The sequence below is a fragment of the Chelonia mydas genome, chromosome 12 (genome assembly GCF_015237465.2).
Source record: "Chelonia mydas isolate rCheMyd1 chromosome 12, rCheMyd1.pri.v2, whole genome shotgun sequence".
Taxonomy (NCBI): domain Eukaryota; kingdom Metazoa; phylum Chordata; order Testudines; family Cheloniidae; genus Chelonia; species Chelonia mydas.
The window spans coordinates 15,893,951-15,911,211 of NC_051252.2; the positions used below are offsets into that span (position 1 = coordinate 15,893,951).

General features: G+C 40.9%; 1 protein-coding gene across 6 annotated transcripts in view; it reads right to left on the reverse strand.

Moving 5' to 3' along the window:
- The window catches only part of ADCY7 (adenylate cyclase 7), a 126,972-nt gene that overhangs the window by 46,387 nt on the left and 63,324 nt on the right, over window positions 1–17,261 (reverse strand). For 4 of the 6 annotated variants that reach the window (XM_037877973.2, XM_037877972.2, XM_043526567.1 and 1 more), the window contains 3 exons: window positions 11,507–12,057; window positions 10,112–10,321; window positions 7,418–7,582 (listed from right to left, as the gene is read on the reverse strand). In XM_037877973.2, coding sequence (XP_037733901.1) covers window positions 7,418–7,582; window positions 10,112–10,321; window positions 11,507–11,677 — 546 coding nt within the window. In that variant the 5' untranslated portion in view covers window positions 11,678–12,057. The remainder of the gene's footprint in view (window positions 1–7,417; window positions 7,583–10,111; window positions 10,322–11,506; window positions 12,058–17,261) is intronic. The other 2 variants (XM_043526569.1, XM_037877974.2) reach the window with 1 other exon arrangement.

A 17,261-nucleotide genomic window follows, 5' to 3' on the forward strand; every position in this document is an offset into this window, starting at 1 on the left:
CAGTCACATAAGTTAAGGCCCATGTCTGCAGACATGTGCCTGCCACTGGGGCAAGTGTTCCCAATATGATGCAGCTGTGAAAAAGGCATATCTGACCCTAGGATGTATCAGGCGAGGTATTTCCAGTAGAGAGAGAGGTATTAATGCCATTGTACAAGGCACTGATAAGACTTCATTTAGAATAGTAGAAGGTGTACAATTCTGGTCACCCATGTTAAAGGCTGGACAAATGCAGAGAAGAGCTCCTTGGATGGTCAGGGGAATGGAGGGCCTATTTTATGAGAGGAGACTGAAAGAGTATAGCTTCTTTAACCTCACAAAAAGATGGCTGACACGGAGATGTGATTACTCTCTCTAAGTACATCACAGGGGTAAACACCAGGGAGGGTGAAGAGCTATTTAAGCCAAAGGGCAAAGTTAGCAGAGAAGCAAACGAGTATGAACAAATTCAGGCTGGAAATCAGAAGAAGGTTTCTAATCATCAGAGGTGAGAGGTTCTGGAACAGCTTGGGGGCTAACTTCATTAGTTGTAAGAGAGCTGGACAAATTTATGAGTTCAACTGTATGACAAGGTTGCTCAGAATAGTAGGGGGCAGGCAGCCCTAGGGATCACTTCCAGTTTATATCTTATATTCCTAAAAGCTCATGCTTCAAGTTTTCAGCTAACTACTGCAAGGATCAGGCAGGGATTTCCTATACCCACAATGCACTCGGCGGGGGGGCGGGAGGGTGGTCTCTTTCCTCTAAAGCATCAACACTGGCCCTGACTGGGGATCGGATATCAGGCAGAATGAGCCCGGGCTCCAAGGTGGCACCAAGCATTCTCTCTCTCAGCTGCATGGCCGGCTGGTTCTTGCTCCCATGCTCAGGGTTTAACTGTTCGCCATATGTGGGGTTGGGAAGGAATTTCCCCGAGATCAGACGGGCAGTAGTAACCTTGCAGTGTCTTGGTCTTCCCGTTGTGTGTGGGTGCAGGTCACTTGCCAGCATGATCTGGGTGTATCTCAATCATTTTCGTGACATTGCAGCGGCCTCAGCACACCTCAGTCACTCCTATTCTCTCCCTGTGGCACGTACTAGTCTAGTCTCCTGCGGGCTGTAATACTTTGGTCTCATTTCCGTTGCTGGGTTTAGTGTGCAAGTGCTGGGTAGTGCTTTGGCCTGTGATATACAGGAGGTCAGACTAGATGATCTGACGGTCCCTTCTGGCTGTAAACTATGACTCTCTGTTTTAGGCACAGCAAACTCCATGGGCACATCCCTATGCCAAAAGTACATGCATGTATGCACATGCAAGTTACCACCCTGATGTAGGTATTCATCAGACATGGACACACCAGAAACTGTTCAGACTAGCTGGGTTCTTCTGTGAATGCACCCTGATAAGCGTTCAAACAAGGAGAGACTAATGCTGCTGACTCCTTGTAACAGTCGTGGCTCATTAACTCCAGCGTGGATTGACGAGAAGTGGAAGTCGCCCTTTTGAGAGATGAATCTAGGGCCTGGGTCTGAAAGGAACCCTTGGAACAACAGCCAAGTCTAGGGGCAGGGATTGGGCTAGAGTTTGTTTTTATATTTTGAGTTACCCCAGGAGCAGCGTCAGCCACTTCCCGGTGGGGGGAGGGGGGGCTCAGGTGGATCAGAAAATTGAGTGGTCTGCTCCCCCCTTGCCATGAGGCCCCTCCCTTCTCCATGGCTCTGCCCCCTCTGTGGTCCCACCCCATGGCCATGGCCGAGCAGTGTGGGGCACTGGCTGCTCGCAGCCAGCAAGAGCCACCCAGGCAGGGGGACCCAGTTCTGGGGCCACAGAGCCCTCAGGGAGCAGCGACCGGTGGGGGCAGGGCCCAGGAGTCCGGGCTGGAGCAGGTCAGTCTGGGCCATTGTGGGGAACACTAGAACCTCCACCTGCCCAGTGGGCAGAGACATGGGCCGGGGGTGCTTTCAGGCATCCCAGCCTCCCGCCCAGGCTTTCTTCTCCTCTGCTGCTGGAGCTGGGCGCCAGGCCAGCAGCCACCTCTCTCTGCTCTGCCTTCAGAGATGGGCAGCGGGAGAGCGGCAGCTGCTACAGGGTGGCTACAGAAGATCTAAGGGACATTTTGAGGTGACTATAGCCCTCACAACACCCCCCCCCCAAACCCTCGGAACTACCTGGTTAATAAAGCCAAACCTCAGGAAGCAGGCAAGTTTTGATCCAACACAGCATGTTTGTTCATGGTGTTTAGGAGGGAGAGATATGGGGGGAAGGGCACAAAGGTGCTACTGGCTCTCTGTCCAGTCATACACTTAGGTGTACAAGTCTGAAAATGCGTGCCTTGATTTCTTCATCTCAAATGAATCAGTCTCACAATACCAGAATATGCCTTCACCTAGGTCTACACTCCAACTTATGTCGCTATGGGGGGAGAATAAATCACCCCCCTGAGCGACGTAAGTTACGCCGACATCAGCGCCGGTGTGGACAGCACTATGCCAGCAGGAGAGCTTCTCCCACCACCAGCTACTGGCGCTTGTGGGGGCTGGAGTAGCTAAGCCGACAGGAAAGCTCTCTCCTGTCAGTTTAGAGCAGCTACATCAGAGAGCTTACAGCAGCACAGCTGCATCGGTACACTCTCTAGTGTAACTGTGCCCTAAGTAACCAAAGCTCATGTGACAGGTTATAGCAGGTTTAATCCTTTCAGTATATGTACTTATCTAATTTTGTATCCTATTCCAATCTATAAACTAAGAACTCTTCACGGTCTCCCAGCATGGACTTTATTTGCATGTGAACAAGCCCTTTCTGGGACAGGTGTTACCTGAACTCGTTTAGCAATACCAGAGTGGTAGTAATTTAAAATTACGTGTTTACCTGAACAGAAGGTACCAGGAAAAAATAAAGGAAATCATAGGTAAGTTTATTTTGGCAAAATATCTGAAGATCAAGAGACCCTGTTTGAAAGGGGCATGATTTAATAACTAATAAAAGAAAATTAACCATGTCAAGTGGATGCATTTTGATGAAGAATTAATAGGTATCATGACTCAAGAAAAAGGCAATTACACTTTTAATTGTAACATCTAAAGATCAAAGAGCAACTGGCCTATCTAGTTTCAGAGTAACAGCCGTGTTAGTCTGTATTCGTAAAAAGAAAAGGAGTACTTGTGGCACCTTAGAGACTAACCAGTTTATTTGAGCATGAGCTTTCGTGAGCTACAGCTCACTTCATCGGATGCAAGTACTCCTTTTCTTTTTGGCCTATCTAGGAGGATATTGAACCAACAATAGGAGCTAACAGACACATCCTCTTGATGGCAAGCTATAAGGTTGAAACTGGACCACACTTGCCTCTTGGACAGGTACAATCCAACGGATTGGACTTGAAAAAAATCCATTAACCAATGACAAGTGGGAAACGTTCCCCCCAAACTCCTTGCTTGCAACAGAAGCATAGGGCTAAACCAATCATTTTTGCAGAACGCAAGCATCTTGGTTTGTTTTTTTTTTAATTGTCTAGCCTTTAAGGGTTGTGAAATTAACAAAACTTTGGTAAATTTTCACTGCTGCTATTCAGAAAAGTGTGGGCAGAAGCCACAGGATCAATCATGTCTATTTTATTTTGCTACAACATGGGAAAGCTACAAGGCTTGCAGCCAATGCTGGCCAGGGAATTATTCAAGGGTGAGATCCTCTCTCTCCCTATGAACATTGCCACAGTTGCAGTTTGCAGGGCCACTAAACTCCCCTTGAAATAATAGAGAAGAGGCAGCTGGCAGGCTGAGTTCTGGGCCTCTCCAATGCCCTTCGATCCCTGCTCTGAAATAGCCTGGATTTACTGAGTTCCAGGAAGCACTGCAGTGCCGCTGCAGCATTTCAAGTGTAGACAAGGCCTGAGCCACCTGAAATCACTACCACTTCTGAAAACATATGCCAAGTACAGTTAGTGAAGTCATTTAGATTAGACTCTGATTCCATTACTATGGGAGCTTTTAATACACAGGGGCTGCTCTGGACTGTGATTAGTGTATTGAAAACAGATCTGCTGCTAACAATGGAATGAGTATCAAATGTTAGAAAGAGCAGTGACCTCACTCTACCACAAGCATTTGTCTGGGAAGGAAATAAGGTTGTCATGAGTTACCTCATTTACTGAGACATGACATGCATGTATAAAATATTCAGAGAGCCTGAATCACAGCGCTTGCCCTCCTTATTCTAGCTATTTATCTTTTTTTCAAAGTGGCAGGATAGATTGGAGGTGGCGTCTGCCAAATGATTGTGGAAACTCACCGACAAGGTGGGGCTGGTACATACCATACGCTGTTAGGAACTGTCAGATTGTTACCTCTCCCCCGCACCAACCCAGCAGTTTAGGGAACACACATCTTTTCCCTCACCTTCCAAAACTGACACATGCACACACACTCTTTTATGCTGGCACTTAATCAAAAATACACTATAAAAGATTTCTGCTCCTCCTGGTGAGGGAAAGGAGCGGTGCTAAGCGCTGGCTTGTTTCTGAGTACTTTGCAACAAATTCAGATTTGTGTTTTACATTCTCTTTAATTACAGTAGAGTGACCATGTGCAGCTGCAGGGCTTCATTTCAGTATTTTTGTTCCAAAACTGTGACAGGACAGTAGATTCCTGGCTTTGGAATAGAAAGAAAGTGGCCGGGAAGGGGTGCACCAATAGGGGTTTCCACTGTTTGATAAGGGTTCCCCCAAATTAGTTATATTCACTTCAAGTCCTTGAATGAAGGCCACAGTATTACTGACACAGTGATTTAACCGTATAAAGTACAAATGGAAAGAAATATATTTTTAATAATCAATTCAGTTTAACAATGTGTGACGCATGTTCTTGTAAACAAGCCTGATATCTAAAGCACACGTCATCCACAAGGCAAATAAATTGAAGGAAACTGTAGTGTTTTCCCATATAGTTCCCTAAGACATGTAAAATGACTGTTGGCTCTAAGCGAAAAGAGCTTGTCAATTTCCAAAATGCCTTTTTGTCTGAACTACACTCCCCCTCACTCGTGCAAAATCCCCACCAGGCTCACGTGTTTCATGAGTGGGGGTGGGGGAATACAATAAATACCGATCAAAAAACTTTTCCTTTAGAAGGAACAGACCATCCCTTCCCTTAGTAACTGAAAATATCCTAAATGGCAGCCCCATAAAGACTTAATTTATCTTTCAATAGAGGATGACTGTGCTAAACTCAAATGGTATGTCCCCCTGACAATGAAATAGCCAAAAGGTTACAGCAGTAAGTCATTCTGCCAATAATTAATGTTTCCCCCTGCTGTGAGAGGCAATAGAAAATCTAATTATTTTTAAATGCAATAATGAAACAAGGATGATGTGCTTAGAATCCTAACAAAGCTGCTAGCATTGGACTGTGCTAATCAAGTTTAAATTAAATTAAAAAGGGGCAAAAAAGAAAATATGCATAAAGTAGCAATGGAGGTGGGGGGGAGAGGGACTATAACAATGTTTGTTTGTGAAAATTAAAACATAATCAAAACACATGATGCATGAAAACGTATTGCAGCTGTAAGAGATAAGATCACAGGGAAAAACTGATAAGCATAGCCAAGGCAGACTGCAAACAAAAAGATTGTTCTTAAAAGAAGATCTACAAAAGGACAGCTGCAAATCACAGATGTCCATGGTATAACTACATTAGATTACTTGAGGATAATCTGATATCTTGTTTATATTTACTACTACATACTTATTTCATCTGGTAATTTACTGCTTCTCATATTAATTTGTTATATGGGTTAGCTCTCTCATGGAAAATATCTCAGGAAATTCTAGAATTTCACGAGTTATCTTTATAAAAAACACAAAAAAGTAACTTGCAGGATGAAACTTACCAAAATTTTTTTCAGTTTTTGACATCACAGTTCTGCCTTTTGGCTACAGGTCTATCTTTTGTCTTTTAGTCAAATGGTGCCACTTACTATACTATTGTATTCTATACTATGCAGCCAATCACGTGTAGTATTGAGTGCTAATATTCTATTCTACTGTTCTTGTACTGTGTTCATCACCATGGTATCAGAGTGACTTCCAGTAGTATATTAAGCAATGTGACTAATATATGGCACACGTTTATTCAACAAATTCCTATTTCCTTTTGGAGAAGTGTGCAACATGAGGACATGAATACAGTGATTCTAGAACTCCACATTTTTTCAGAGTGATCTAGATCGGGGGTTCTCAAACTTCATTGCTCCACGACCCCCTTCTGACAACAAAAATTACTACATGACCCCAGGAGTGGCCTGCCACCCAGGAAACGGCGCCAAAGCCCAAGCCCCACCACCTCGGGCTGGGGGACCAAGCCAACACCCAAGAGCTTCAGCCCCAGATAACCTGTAACCTGGGCTTCAGCCCAAAGCAGTGGGGCTCAGGCTTCAGCTTCCGCCCCAGCAAGTCTAAAGCCATCCCGGCGACGCCATTAAAACAGGGTTGTGACCCACTTTGGGGTCCTGACCCACAGTTTGAGAACCACTGATCTAGATACAATTTTATCACAAAAAAGGTACAGCATTCAGTTTTAGGGGACGTCAGTGCATTTGTTCCAATCACTAATAAAAATATTTCATTCATTCAAAAAGGGAATTTCATTTGATAGACTTGTTCTGCTACTAAATACACTCAAGTAACTTGAGTGATTTTTTTTTTCAATTGTAAAATCCTCCCTGAAGGCTGCAGCATACTTTCTAAAACCATGGAATGAAAGCAACTAAACTACACGTAAAGTTGTACTTTTCCTATCTCCCGAGGGTCTATGATCAAAGACACCTTAAACATGATGCTGTTTCATAATAGTCTGGAAATCATAATGCTAACAGAAATACCTTTCATTATTTTTAAAATGTTGTTCTTAATGTTGTCCCAAGATTATTTTTTAAAATTGGTCGTCCCTTTCGTTTTCGGTCTCCTCATTTGTGTTGAAAAGATAGATATGCATTGTACATAAAAAGTAAGTATTTACCAATGGGTATCATTTGCCATTTCTTTTAGTGAAGCGTGCAAAGGAAGGCATGTCTACATTTAAAATGATACAGCACCGCTGCTGTAGCACTTCAGTGTAGACACTACCTATGTCAACGGGCGGGCTTCTCCCACAGCCGTAGATGACCTACTGCCCTGACAGGTGATAGCTAGGTAATGGAAGAATTCTTCTGTCAACCTAGCGCTGTCTACACCGGGGCTTACATCAGTATAGCTATGGCTCTGAGGGGTGTGGATTTTTTCATGTAGCTATCCCGAAGTTAAGTTTTCCTTGTGTACGAGGTGGACCCAAACCCTTGAACTAAGTGGAAGCTTGCATCCATAGCTGAACTTTGCGGTTTGTGCCCAGTTCTACTGGAAATGCTGCCTATGACATTTGAATATTCTAACAAATAGCATTTCCTTACCTGAAATGTAATGAGTTGTTGGCCTGAGTTACGATTTCGTGCCACTGTAATGCTTAGGGCTACAATATGGGACACTGCAGAAAGGACGCTGATGATGATAGCATCTCTCATCCCAAAGGGTAACATGGTGTAAACTGTGAAGATTATGAACAGGAAGAATGGCACCTTTAAAGAGAAAAAGGGCAAATCTGTTATTAGGTGCCAGAGCAAGGGGGAAAACATAAGCATTCTGACTTTTCTTCAGGCTGCATCCTCTAGCACTGGCTTTTCAATGGAACAGTTAAAATCACAAGGAGTGTAGTGTTCATAAAAGCTTTGAGGAAACTGGATAAAGTTATAATACAAATGTACCCAAACCAGTTGCTCACTTGACCCTTAATTTGTCTCATTCTCCTTTGGTAAAGGTGCAGATATACTGCAGACATCATATGACATAACTTACATCTGAATTATGTATCAAGAACAGTACAAAGCAAGGATGGAGCTACCTCCTTCAATTTCAAACTTTCCAAGTGCTTTAAGTTCTTATTATAATGTTAATACCAAAACAGCTTGCGTGTGTTTATTTGCTTGATATTTTATTGACCCGAAAATCAAATAATCCTTCATGGAGCTGATACAACAGAGTAATCACTACTGCATATAAACATACATTTGAAGGCACAGTTAAAGAGTTTACAAATGTCCATTGGCCTGCTAAAGCATAATGGCTCAGAAGGCACTATTAAAGTCTATCATTAAATCCATATTTATGGATTTCTGTTGTAGCCTGTGGTACCTATATATGGGGCCTCATAATACTTGAGTCAAGTACTGTGACAGACACACTGCAAGACTACCCACTCAGCTCTCCCGCTTCACTTCAACCCCAGCTTCCTGTGGTTTCCAGACATCAGCCTCCTTTGGGGAGATTCTCACTCATGGCAAATTCTAAATACCATATGATGGTTTTGTAACATGGACAAACGAAGACCAGATAAGGAAACACACAAGCTTCACTTGTGACCAAAGATACTACTTAAAGTCACATCGGAAGCTGAAAGGCAGAAAATTCCTGTTCCAGCTGAGCTCTTATAATATGGTCTTCACATTGAAAAAAGAAAAAAAAAAAGTCAGAGATATCAACCCACATTATGTCTTGCAGCATTTAAAGAAGCAAAGCCAAACCTTTGTTTAGTTACAGGAGCAAAAAAACCCAACAACCCTGAACAATTAAAATAATTTCCCCCATGTCTAAGATGAGATTCCCCCCCCCACACACACATAAATTTTGTATTAAAATTTCACTACTAAGTAGAATGATTTTGAAGGCCAAGTCTCACCAGAGGCAATTTAAGCAATAAACCTGAGGATCTATGGCTTTATAGTATACATCAGAGGTGGGCAAACTACAGCCCGCAGGCCACATCCAGCCCGCCAGACTGTCCTGCCCGGCTCCTGAGCTCCCAGCTGGGGAGGCTACCCCGGCCCCTCCCCTGCTGTTCTCCCCTCCACCACAGCATCACCTCACCTCACCACACCACCAGTGCTCTAGCCCGCCGGTCCTGGATAGGGGTCAGGGCAGTCAGGGGACTGGGAGCAGGGGGATTGGATAGGGGGTAGGGTCCCGGGAGGGGGCGGTCAGGAGACAAGGAGTGGGGGCGTGGGGGGTTGGATGGGTCGGGGGTTCTGAGGGGGGCAGTCAAGGGGCGGGAAGTGGGAGGGGGAAGATAGGGGGTGGGTTCCAGGCTGTTTGGGGGGCACAGCCTTCCCTACCGACCTTCCGTAAAGTTTTGCAACCCCGACGTGGCCCTCAGGCCAAAAAGTTTGCCCACCCCTGGTATACAGGCTGCTACCTTTAACTCTCGTACAGCTGCAGAAGCTGAAGTCTGCAGTCAACATATCACTGGGCTGGACGTCAGTCATAATGAAAATCACATTCTGATTGTCTAGTAGATCATTTCTAATTTTCATTATTCAGAAAAGGATGGGCGGGTGGGAAGGGTCAGTATCATTACATAAAAAGTCATTTTTCTTTTCTTAAAAAAAAAAAAAAAACCTGCTCTGCTTATGTTATCAGAGCTTAGGAGGAGTTTCCTACAGGTTATGACTTTTTGGCTTCATAAAATTGTCAGTTTTCTGGTTGCAGATACCAAGTCATCAACTCCAGCCGCACCCCGCAATGCCCGGATGGGTCATTAGTTCTTATTGTTCACTTCACCCTCTCTACTGGATTTTAAAACACTTTCATTCAGCACACCCAGCTAGAAAGGGTTTGTTTTTTTTTTCAGATTACTTGAACACCACTTTGTAGTCAGGACTCCAATCAGCACCCTGAGAATCAAAACACTGAGAATTATGGAAGAAATAATTTACTTTTAAGGTACATTCATGACAAGTAAAACATTTTTATTTGGGTAATTTAAATTAAAAGCATAAGGCCAAGAGCTTACAAAGACTTCGGCATATGCTTAATTTTACACACACTGTGTGGAGTAGTCCCAGTGAAGCCAATGTGAATGCACATAAGTCTTTGCAGGATCAGGGACAGACAGACTTTAACAAAAAGTGTTATCCTGTAATCCAATATAACTGGTTTGGGGAAGAAGTAAACTTAAAACGAATTGAATAAATATTATAGAATTACAATTTTAAGAACAAATATATACTGATTACCACTTCTAAACGTAAGTGCATCAAACTGGAAATACATACCTGTTCCCATGCACAGACTGAAGAGCTATTTCCCGTTCCAAAAACTGACACATATCCTATGGTCAGGAAGCAGATCCAAATCAAAATCCCAAATAATTTCAGCCATCTCCGAAATAAGGATTCAATGCATACAAGCAAGTACATGACTGCAAATATTACAAGAGCAGTACATACTGTAATAATGAAAGCAAGATGATGACGTTGATCCTGCTAAAAGCAGAACAAAAGTGTTATATTAGTACTGTACTTTCCTTTTAATAAGTGCAAAACCGAATTGTGTGTCTAATGTCACCCATGCAACTATGATGTCACCATATTACATTAGAGATGAAAAGCTATTCCTACAGCAATGTTTATGCAGATGTACTTTCTGTCATGTTATATGTGGGACCATGAATGTTTTCAAATCCTAGGAACAGAAAAATCCCTATTAAAACTAAAAGAAAAAACACCCCAATTTATTTCTGCACTTTCACCTGCTAATATTGGGGAATGCCATCCATTACACCAACATTTTTTATTAATATCTAATACTTACAAAGCATAGTTTTTCTGTTAAATTATGTTAAAATTAAAGAAAATTGTTAAGTCATTACTACTGTTATTTGTAAGAACAAGAGGGGAGGGAGAGTATGATTTGAAAAATTCAACAAACTTCCCTCTAGAAGAACCACAAATCATGGGTACGCTGTCTAGGTCCTCAGTTCTGAAGACCTGATTCAACCTGCACTTGAAGAGGAGTGTTAAAAAGTGACAGGGAGATTTACCAGCCCTTTTATCACCCATCTTTTCCTTTTTACTACCTGTGAATTTGACTCTTTGGTTCTATTTAAGAAACAGACACTCTTTCCAAACCCTACATCTATTTAGTTAATTAGCCAGCAAATGATTAATTACCCAGCAAATGATTCTGGTAGCCTGTTCACATATAGATTTTGTCACAATGTATTTTTCCTAACCCCCCACAAGCAGTAATTCCATAAACTTGGATCTATCACATAGCAAAGTGATCTCACTCCCAGCTAACTTAACAGTTTTACTGTTTCCATCCCAAAAGAATTTCCATAATAGTTTTTTTCCAAACAATTAAACTCTAAAAACTGCCACCTACAAAATCAATCACTGGAAATCATAACCAAGGAACCCATCTGTTATTTCACATTTTAGTTTGCTGTACTTTTAAAAACATTCATATTCTTGAATCTGGAGTTAGAATTTACACACACACAAAACGCTGGTACTCCCATGGACACAGCTACCACTAACCTGAAGTAAGGGTTACACTATTCTAGCCCAATGAAACATGTGCCCAGTGAGTTTCTGTGAGCTTTGATACAAGTTCCTTCTGACCTCACACAATGTACAGTACAAACTGAGAACCCTGGTTATACTCACCTGCACGACAAAGAATATTATAATTAGCGTAATACAGAAAGTAATTGCAATGAAGAGCAGCAGGAGAAGCAGCGGATGCTGCTGGCTCGTGTAGCGATACTTCTCATAAAGTGGATCTGTTATCTTGCAGTCTTCATTTTCATTAAAGAAGTATTTGCCCTTAGCTGGCATTTTATTCCAGTTTGGCTTTGACTTCTCTCTCAGTTCCCAGTGATGACAACAAAGCAAAGATAGATCTATCCTTCTTTCAAGAGCACTTCTGTCTTCTAAGGTAGCCCTTGGTTCTGACTTGCTTGACCACACTGTGTGACTCACATTCTGAACTTGCGCGTCTCCTCATGAGCATAAAGTTCAGATCTCAATATAAACGAAAGGGAAGAGCCTTCCTCTGCAGAGCCACATCCTACTCTTCAACAGCTCCATGCAAGTTTTTTCTAGCTAGATTGATACTTGTGCTGCTGCTGTCGAGGTTTTATTTTGCCACAATCACTGTAACTCCCTTCCACAAGCTGTCAGCAATTCCCTTCGGGTGCTTTTTCATGGGATAAACTCTGTGGAGAGAAAGCATGATTAAAAATAAGGCTTCAGTTAAGTGGATGGATTTTTTTTCTGAGAAAACCTCACTGTAAATGACCTTTAACAAGGGGATAAAAAATATTCCTTGGCCATGAGAATTAGGCATAACAGTCCTGCAACATTTATTACTTTCTATTTAACATAACATACAAACTCTAAAGCAGTGGGTCTCAAACGGTGATCCATGGAGCACTTGCTAAAGCTGGACATATGGTGCTGGCTCACCTTTTTCTAGCCATTGAAACACTTAAAAGAAGCTAAAAATATATTTAATACTTTCTAATGTTACATTCCCACATGAGCAATTGCTGCAGATGCCACAGGCACATTATGCAGTTGCGAATGGTAGGGGAAGATTGTCCAAGCAATCAAAAATGGCAAGAGAAGTGATCAACGCTGTGTAGAAGTTTGCTCCCCCCGCCTCGCCCACCTCTAATAAAAGCTTAATTTTGAAACTGACTGCACATACAGACATGCAGAATTCTTCTGAGATTGAAACAGGCAGAATAAATTGAACAGTGCAGTAGAATACTACTCTTGCATATTTAATATTTTGATAGGCTAATATATTTGACTTTGATATTCAGTTACAAAAGGATATTAACTATATAACAGAATCATGTATTGGTCATACTAAAAATGAGGAACATAATATATTCATGTTTAAAAACTGGCTGTTTAAAGCCAAAACAATGTCTGAAATTCGCCTCTGTACCCCAAATTATTTCTTCCACCCAAAACTAACAAAATGGGTCTTTCCAAGGATCAGATTACTTACTTTCCAAAACACTACCATGATTTCTTTGCAGAGAGTTTCCCCATTTTACAAGTCTGCATAACATGGATTTAAAGATGTGTGCATAAATCACAGCACCTTCACTTAAATAGCAGAAAGAGCACAAATAAGTAAAACGCACTGTCCCTTTGAGCTGGATTTTGCCATGCTTAAAAGTGATATCTTACTCCTCTCGCAGTCCCATTAAAATAGATTTAACAGCTTGTAGAGGAAGCAACTACTCAATATAACAGTGGTGGTCATTTGAAATCAGTACTTTAAAATATTCCTGATCAGTGCTAAGAACTGATTTCAGTTCTTGCTAATTGAAGGACCCAATCCTGCATTCCTATTCAGGAAAAATTCCCTGGAACCTTAAATATGTAATAGTTTACTCAGACTGAAGCAGCTTTGTTTCTTCTTGTTAAAAGCAACAGGACATACTAGATTATCAGTTTTTAAGGAGAGCTCCCCGAATCAATGGAAATTTCTGCCTAAAACTGACAGTATGATATGGCCCAACACGTACAGACAATTTCATTTTTATTCACACTATCTTGTTGGTATTCCATTGATTTTTGAAACCTAATAAAAAACCCTAACTTAAATTTTCTTTAAATTAAATTTACCTCCTTAAAAATATGAAACAAAAAATAAAATAGGAACAAAGTATAGCTGTCAAAACCAAAACCTACTACACTAATATTTAAAGCACAGATTTGTTTAAAAACAGAAACCAAAAAAACAGGTCTTTCACATCTAATTTATACTATTTCTATGGCAACAGCCATGTTAAGGTAACAATGAACATTAAGGGATAAGTTACACTGTTAACTAGTAATGACTGATGATTTTCAAATAGCTGCTTGAATATAGTTCATTCTATGACAGGGGAGACTTTTTTAAAAAGAGCCAGTGAAGTGTGAGAAACAGGATTTCAAAAAATGTTTTATTAGGACTTGATAAAATAATTACAGCTTTCTTACTGTTAGATTACCATCACCATGGTGTTCTAATCTTGGCTTTTCTCCCAAAAGGTATGGCCTGATACAAGAAAACTTGCTGAAAAGCCAACTTAAATCAGTTACTTTCAAGTGACAAACTGTTTAACCACATGCAGACACAGTGGACACATTACAACTGGAGATGGTGCTGGGGCTTTTTTCTTTTTTTAAACCATACCAAAAGATTTAGACTACACCAATATAATGAAATTCTAGAACGTTCCCCATTAACAAGTGAATTTTCCAGACATTAGCCTCAGGTGAAAGCAGAAGGCTCAATCCTGCAATTGTAGCAAGTATGAAACTCCCATTGACAAACATGTTGAGCACTTGCCCACAATGTTCTGTGAATCTGCATTACTTACAAAACAAGAAGACAAGGTAGAAGAACAGAATATATTGGATTGTGAATGGTTGTGAATAATAAAAAAAGTGATTCCTATCAAACATAATAAAACAACAACATTTATACACACACTTTGCAAATGAAAGGAAGTCATTTTTAGGAAAAAACAAATTACATTTATAAATGTAATTGTCAAAACCTGGTTTACCATAAGGGACAAGTTTTAAAAAGCCTCCAAATTAGTAAGCTCACAGATACCTATTTGCATATACACATTGGTCCATTTGCAAATTCTGTGGATGTAGTTTTGAAGGCATCTTTCAAAATCAAACTGAAGGGGGCAGGGAAGTGATTTTTTTATATATGCACACGATGCCACATTTCACTCTCTCACAGTCGTAATATATAAATATAAATCTGTAAATGCACATCTACTTTTTCTTGAGCTACCAAATAAATAATGACAGTACAACGGGTTTTGAGAATAAACTGATATGGGTAATTCAGCCCTGAGTCCTGTGCCTTGCCCCTGCCCTCCTTTGGTACTGTCAAAGAACGACAATTTATCAGGCCAAATATTTTGAAATATGGTAACAGATTTTTCTCAACACAAGAGAGTAGATGAGTGCATTTGTGAGTCACGCAATTGTTAGAAGAGATGCAATATACAATTACTCCAATATGCCTTCTCCAACTATAGCTTATACTGTATTTCTCAGTGGAAGGTGACAATTCCTATAATGGAACTGACAGAAATTTCCCACACAATGTGTTCTGAACTGCTAGTGATCAGTTTACGATCTGAAGCTTGAGTACAGATAGCCCTGGTTGTTTTTAATGCCTGCTAGCATACAGCAGATACTATTTTTATTCATGTGCATCGAAACCCCACCCTACCCCCTTTTCAAAAAAAATTCTGTTAGGTTACATGCTTTGATAAAATGTGCTCTGAACAGCAAACGTGACAGAGATTGTACACACTGTGAAAAAGTTCTATCATTTTTACATTTTTCTCTCTCTCTGCTAATGGTAAGAAGCTTATGTCAACTTTTCTACAAACAGAGATCTGTTAAAATTTCCGGTATAAGTTTGATGATTCAGAACACTACAGCTGGCATGGAATGAACAACATTATTAATACACACTCGCTACAGGTACATGTGATAAATTAGTTTAACTGAACAGCCAGATTGTGGAATGGGGCTGTAAAGCACTATCAAAATAAGCAGGTTTATTGTACAATAATTTCAGTAATTACTCCAGTGTCTGAGGAAATACAACACAAACACTGCTGTAATGACTCATACATAATCCTTTATATGTACCACTCTAGTTAGAGTGGTTTGTATTTCACACTAAATTTTGAGGGAGGTTTCTCCCATTCAGAAATGTGGAATTTGTGCAGATAATTACAGTAAACACTAAGATTCCACTCAACAAGATTAAAAGTAATGAGTTGTTGACCTAGCATTATTCATCCCAATTTCAGCCCTGACACTAGGAAATTACCTACATATCATGTCATGGCTACTTACAATAATCCCTCTTAAAGCCCAATGGAAAGTATAAAAAAAATCCACCTGGAAGCTCCACATTTTCAAAGTTCTGGTTATGTTTCTTTGCTGGGCAATTCATCAGTCCTCCTATATTTTCAGTTTATGATTCTTTTCTCAAACTTACTGAACCGGGAAATAACAGACAACAAACAAACAGCTTTTCCCACTCAGTGGGACTTCAGCATAAGCTTGAAATTAAGCAGATGCTTAAGTGCTTTGCTGATCAAAGGCCTAATTGCCTCCTTTGCGCATCCTCCTATCACATATGCACATATACACATACAGTTATCTAGTAAATTACACCTATAGTTTCATAGACTTTAATGGACAGAAGGGACCATAAGATCACCTCATCTGACCTCCTGTATATCACAGGTCATTAAATCTCACCCCATTACCACTTTATTGAGCCCAATAACTAGTGTTTGGCTAAAGTATAACTTCTAGAAATGCATCCGATCTCTATTTGAAAGCATCCAGGTCAATTATCCACACTTTCCTGGATAGTTTGTTCCAATGGTTCAACACCTTCACTATTAAAAATCTGTGCCTTACTCATTTCCCTGGCTTCAGCTTCCAGCTAGTCATTCTTGTTCGGTCTTTCTCCACTAGTTTAAAGAGCCATTTAATACCCCGAATTTTCTCCCTGTGAAAGTTCTTATACACAGTCATCAAGTCACCTCTCGATCTGCTGTTTGATAACCTAAACTGTTTGAACTCTTTAAGCCCCTCACTGTAAGGCATTTTCTCCAGTCCTTGAATCATTTTTGAGGCTCTTTTCTTTATCCTCTCCAGTTTTTCAACATCTTTTTAAGAACTGTGCATGCAGTATTCCTTTATTGGTCTCACCAATGGCACACAAAAAGGTAAAATCATCTCCCTACTCCCACTCACTACACCCTTGTTTACACATCCAAGGATGTTTGTATATCAGCATCAATTTGAGAGCTCATGTTACAAACTTTCATTTTTCCAGCCATGGTTCTGCAGACTTGAACCTGGGACCTGTGTCACAGTAAAATATTCACAAATAACCAACCTCCCAGCAGCACCACTGGCTGTTTGATGGTAAATCAAACCCAAGCTCCACTGCAGCTGATGTGCCAAATCCTGACCACCAGGCCACTGAGAAGAAGCCACGGTGCTGAGGGTGGCCCATTCCTCCATCACAAGAGTAGCAGCTGATAGAAAAGCTGTATTTAAATGGGTTGGACTGGAGCAGGAATAATTTGTTACTAACCTCTAGGTTAATACATATGTATAAAAAAAACAAAAAACAGTAGGGAAGGTTAGGAGTCACACCACAGAACAGTGCAAGAGTGTCTTTACAGTACCAGTGACAGCGACTTGGCCAAGACCTGCGTGGGCTCTGTAGTCAACTGTATACGCCAGTTAGTGTGGTGATAATTTAGGCCAAGTAAAGAAACTAGGCCACTGAGATTATAGCACATAACGGATGCACAGATAATGAAAGGAAAAGAAAGACTCTCTTTACAAG